The 5819-nt window shown below is 36.8% G+C and overlaps 1 protein-coding gene across 1 annotated transcript; it reads right to left on the bottom strand.

Annotated features, from left to right (window-relative positions):
* Positions 1-2891: 2891 nt before the first annotated feature.
* LOC121424162 (alpha-N-acetylgalactosaminide alpha-2,6-sialyltransferase 6-like) lies at positions 2892-5545 on the bottom strand. The gene is made up of 4 exons (XM_041619771.1): positions 5339-5545; positions 4486-4913; positions 3976-4083; positions 2892-3573 (listed from the first exon to the last, which is right to left on the bottom strand). The coding sequence occupies exons 1-4, from the start codon at positions 5504-5506 to the stop codon at positions 2892-2894; spliced, it is 1386 nt and encodes a 461-aa protein (XP_041475705.1). The 5' UTR covers positions 5507-5545.
* Between the last annotated feature and the right edge of the window lie 274 nt (positions 5546-5819).

Below are 5819 nucleotides of genomic sequence, written 5' to 3' on the forward strand. Positions count from 1 at the left end.
CTCACAATTTCTTTGGCATTTTATTAAACTGATATTGTTTATTTGTTTTTCTTCAATATAATGTGAAACAAAGTCTGATTCTTCCCTGAATATGCCGAAATTCCACTATTATAATTTATTGTGATTTGATGAAGAGCCTCCTCGATTGTCAAATTTGTATTTTTTTTTAATAATTCCAACTCTAAAATATTAAATATATACAAAGGAAATAGTGAGTGGCATCATCAATCCTCTCAAATGCATATTTCTGTGAAGTCCATAGAAATGTTTCTCGTTTTGTTTTGGTTTGTGTTTTAAAGCGAAAATTTCAATATTGTAAAAAAGTCATACCTATCTTATTTTACATCTAATTTTCCACGCATTACTTGTTTCATTTTGCTCTTTTTTATCCAAACGTTTTTGCAGAGGTGGACTTACGATCAAAGTAAGTATTATCTTCTAATATCCAACTACATTATGTTTTACATGGTAAAATAAATATGACGATGAGTGTAAAGAGCAGAAATACATTTTTAATGTTTTAATATAATTTTTTAATATTGCTGTATACCGGAAAAATTACAATAATTTAGGTGCCCTCATATAAAAATTATGTCACACAAATAGCACAAGAAGAGCATTTTGTATCAACCAATTTTTGCTGCATGTATATATCGCAATATTCCAACGTTAAAATATGTACATTGGTAACAAAACAGAAATAGATACCATCATGACTGTCTCAAAATTCAAGAAAATCCTTGTAGTTTTAAACAACATCCAATACCGCATGAAAGACAGTAATAAAAATATGCACTCATGTAGTGCATGATATTATGCTGTATATATGACTACTAATGCCCACAATTAGTGATCGGAAGTTACTGTCACATTCAGATCAGTGCACCACCAAATCATGCTATTTATCATCTTTAACACAAGTTCAATAGTTGAATGTCCAATAAAATTATGTGAACTTTTATACAATCAATTGCCGTAACAATCAAAATTTGAAAACTATCTATAGGTCCCACACGGGATAAGTCAATTACGAGATCGGAATACTTTACCGTTGTGATTCTAGATAATGAATGCTATTTTTTCGGACAGATAATGTGAAGTCGTCCGATGGATCGATTTCATTATTTTTTCCATTCTTTTCAATCATTCACCTGCAGATTAATCCTATGTCATAACAAAAGTGTGCACAGGTAGAATCATCCAAAAGATTATCTTCCGGGAGAGATTTGGATGTGGGTCAGAGCGGGAGAAAGAAATCTATCCCGGTTGGCGAACAAAGACGGGAGAGAATCCCTGCTAGATATTTTTCCCGGGATGCACATGGATTCTAAGGGATGGTCTAGGCTGGAGATATTTATATTTCAATGAATAGAATAAAATTCACAAACCAAACTGCTGAAAATTTGATCAAAATCGGATAACAACGAAATTGTGAAACAGTTCTAGGCATGTTTTTATGTATATTCATTAGATGTTAGATAGGCTGATGATGTCAAATCCCCACTTGTTCTTTTGTATTTTATTATACGAAATTAGGTTTATTCAAAAATTTTCTACCAAGAACTAAAACAATTGGATTGACAACTGATGAAAGGGCATTAGGTATTTACTGCTGCAACTTATTTCATCATAATGGAGACACATCATTTACTCATGTATGAAAAAAATGAAACATTTATGTTTTTATAATAACATAAGAAAAAGGAAAGTGGGGATGTGACATCATCAGCCCACCTAATGAATATTCATGACGATGTGCTAAACTGTTTTCACAAAATATTGAACAACTTTAAATCTTAATAACTTCATTATTTGCTATCCGATTTTGATGAAATTTCCAGCATTTTTGCTTTGTTAACTTTACACTATTTATTTAGATATTAATATTTTCAGCCCGGACCATCCCATTGAGTTATTAGAATCTCGGGAGAAAAATATATCCCGGTTGGTGAATGAACACGAGAGAAGGAATCTAGACCAGATATCTTTCCCGGGATGTACGTGGATGTGAGCTTTCAGAATCCCGACAAAACATCCTTTCACGGGCCGATAATGAAAGCAAAAGATGGAATCTCAGTAATATATCTTTCCCGAGATTCTGATAACTCATATCCATGTGATATTTTCCCCCGGATGTACGTGAAAATGGGATACGGACTCTCCGTAATCATGGTAATATTTCGTTCGGGAAAGATATCCATCCTAGTGGTAAATCAACATGGGATGTGGAATCCCGGCTAGATATCTTTCCCGTGAAGTTAATCGATATCTGAATCACGGGAGCAGGAGGCGGGGGTACTATCCCAGGTGCATGGTAAATGAACATGATAGATAAAATCAAGGCGAGCTATCTCTCCGGAGAAGTATTTGTATGAACATTGTTAGATTCACTGGGAGTCAAATGGACGGTTATTACCTCCTTGTCCTTTGGAAAGCAAAAGAACTCACAGGAAAGACATCTTTCCCTTGACGTAATGAGCACGAGTGATCAAAATGTTATTAAACCTCACACAGAGGTGAATCATAGATCCCCATAGAACATAACTTTACTGTACATGTTGAAACACCGCTCCATCAACTTCATAACAATGTTAAAAAAAAATGTTTTTAAAAAACACTGTACCTGTACACTCTTAAAAATATTGGGTAAAAATGTTCCATGAGGGTAATTATGTATCCAACCAATATTGGGCATTTCTTTTGGGCATTTTTATTTATCCAGTGTGATGAAAATTTTGCTCATTCTGAAGTAATTTCTGCTTATTTTTTAACCTTACTGGACAATATGCTTCCCGCATTGGTAAAATACTGCCCCAAATTGGTTGGATACATAATTACCCTCGTGCTGGTTAAAATTTTGCCCAATATTTTTCACAGTGTACGGACAAACATTAGTTGCTTTGATTGCCCTTATTCCTAACGACTCTCTTGACAATCGTTCTCTTTATTATAGGCAAATTGGCCTTATTGGATGTCCGATCCTGGCCTTTGATGGCCACTTCTGATTTTGAATTTCCATCCATAGGAGCCTTTTTCTCGATCCCATTCGTATCGTTTTTAGGTGAACCTGGAAGTTCTTTTTCAACATCTTTCTCGATAATGTTTTTCTTTATCAGGGTATCATTAATCTTACCATTCTGGTTCTGGGCGTTACTTTGCAAAGCCATGTCCTCTGATGTTTGATTTCCTGGAGGCTTGTTGACAATCTCTTTTGTCTCGTTCTTTTTTGCTCTAGCAACCTTTCTTGGAACGCGCCGGTAAATGACGCGGTACCGCTTCCCGTTCTTGTAGACGTACTGCGGAATATCATCCAGCTTTCCCGTCTTCAGCGCTTCCTTGTACTTCCGTAGGAACGGCGTATCCAAATTACCGGTGGCGTTCTTGATAGTGGCCTTCCAAGATGGATAGTGGAACGTGATGTCGTAGATGAGGGACCAGCGGGCAAACATGGCACGTTCCGTCATGAATTTGTGGCCGTCGCCCAGTCCAAGCTCATTGGTTCGCTGGAAGGAACATTCCCTTGCTCCGTCAGGTTCATAGTAGTGATATGGGACCTTGGATTTGGGATGGACACTGATTAAAAGAAAGATAAGGGGAAAGAGTTGAACAGGAGGAAAAATGAGAGGACGACGAAGTGATGCACTTCTTGGGTCGCAAATGTTGATAAATTATCACGAAAACGGAGATGTTTTCTTCAGGAACTACAAGTAGATTTGTTAGTTGGAACTGCCTGTCTGGTGGAACAAGGTCGAATAAGTCAGCACGCTTTTCGTAAAATATACTAAAGTGTAAAGATAATATATAAACACAACGACCATTACAGTTAAAGAGATTAAATAACTACCATTCCAATAAATGCAAAATGTTTCTGTGATTATGGAAAGGGCCCGTCTATAACATTTTTGTGCCCTTGAAAAAAAAAGAAAAGAATACTAGTATAAGATTATAAAGATATGAAAATCATAATTGACTTACATGCAATATTGTGATGTTGATAGTCCATAAACCTCTACTTTGTCGCATACATCGAGGGCGAACATCATGGACACGAAACCGGTACTAAACCATGTTTTGATTTGGGTCCTGGGGTAAATGTTGGTTGATTGAAAAAAAAAACATATTCCATAATAATAACTTCAAAAACGATAAAGAATTATGTGAACAAATTTGAAGTATGACTGTCAAAATTTTCATGAGCATACTATTTTGATTTTATTAAAGCTAAATGCATACATGTACCAAGGCTTCTATTACGATGGAGAATCAAGGAGATTCTAAAAAAAAACAGAGAGAGATGTTGTTGTCAAACCAACAAAACCAGGCTCCAAACCAACCAATAATATGCCATTCGAAGTAACGTTATAATGGTTGTAGCTTCGTCCAGTCTGAAGTCGGTTTTGTTGGTGCAAATAGGTCGAATACAATTGATATCCGACCTGGTAAAAGCTGACCGAACAAACAAAAAGGGGAAGACTGCAGATTTACCTGGAAAATCCCGTCTCAAGCTTGAACCTTCTCTCTGACTCTTCGTACTTTTCCCTAGTCAAGAAAACAAACTTCACTTGGGGAAACCGCCTTTTGAAGTCCCGCGCAATCTTGAAAATACTATGAGTAGCCATGTTGATCTTCTCGTCGTAGAGCCATGGAACGATGATATAGCTGGCTCTGGTTTGTTCATCCACCAGAATCTCTTGTCGCAGGATACCCTTTCTCACAAGGCCCCGCGGGAGGTTGACGTGTCCGATGATACGGATGTCGGTTCGAGCCCCGACGTCCTCCGTCCAGCCGGTGACGGGGGCAGTGTTCATTCTGATCACACAGTCGGCGCTGTCGATGTCGGCACCAGCTCCTGATTCATAGAGGTGACCGCTACTCGAGACTAACGAACACCGTGAGCATCTTTTAGTGAATGTCTACAGGAAAGAAGAGTTAGGGGAACAAGTGAAAAATAATTTATATCAAACACATAAAATTATTTTTTTCCAAAAAATTATACATGAAGCTTGTTAAATGCTATTAGATTTCTTTATTGATTATTTAAACAGAAAGTTCATACGGATCTCTCCAGTTCTACCTTATTCCTAAAGATGACCAACATAAAGAAAATAAGAAGCTTTGAGCACCTTGATAAAATTAGTCACATTGCAGTTTCATTCTGTCAATGAACTTTCACGTTCTCTACTCTGGTGATTAGGACTCTATACATGTAGGCCTACAATGTATTAACTCACATATCATCTCTTCTCTTTTCATCATTCCCATTAAAAAAAATGATTACATTAAAAGTGCCATAAAAGTCATTAGCCTTTCCAAGAACCAATTTTTATTAGTATCTCACTTCATTTGTATCCAGAATGAAGTATCCAGTGTTCGGACTTCGGGTAGGCGATACTATATCGCTGATGTCCTCTGTGGGACTTCCTAACCGAAATCGTTGGTATCTGCCATTTACGGTCTGTACTTTGAGAGGCGATCGATGGAGAAGGTAGCACACAACAATGAACATAAACACCGAATATAGCGATGTTATCACAAGCGCACAGTCCCTCATCTGCAAGAAAAAGGCGAATTTGAAGAGGAAAAATGTAGAAGTGGTAAATATCTATAAAAAATAACTATTTCCAATAATAATCATATCATTTATGATATCAAAATGAATTGTACAACAATTTGTAGTAGGTTTCACCATGCATTCCATGTACCTTTCGTGGGCAAATGTTGGTCCTGAAAAGGACCACCTAAACTCGAAGTTCATTAAATGGTTGGTTGCGCGTAAACTCGACTAGGCATTATTTTTGCATATTAAACGCAGTCTTACT

Source organism: Lytechinus variegatus, chromosome 11 (assembly GCF_018143015.1).
Source record: "Lytechinus variegatus isolate NC3 chromosome 11, Lvar_3.0, whole genome shotgun sequence".
Classification (NCBI taxonomy): Eukaryota; Metazoa; Echinodermata; class Echinoidea; order Temnopleuroida; family Toxopneustidae; genus Lytechinus; species Lytechinus variegatus.

What these genes read in the sequence shown, in the direction of transcription:
- LOC121424162 (XM_041619771.1), bottom strand. Translation starts at nt 5,506, where the DNA reads ATGTTCATTGTTGTGTGCTACCTTCTCCATCGATCGCCTCTCAAAGTA. An exon ending in CTTGAGACGGGATTTTCCAG is followed by an intron (nt 4,084 to 4,485) that starts GTAAATCTGCAG and finishes CATTTACCCCAG; the next exon opens with GACCCAAATCAAAACATGGT. An exon ending in TCAACATCACAATATTGCAT is followed by an intron (nt 3,574 to 3,975) that starts GTAAGTCAATTA and finishes TCTTTTAATCAG; the next exon opens with TGTCCATCCCAAATCCAAGG.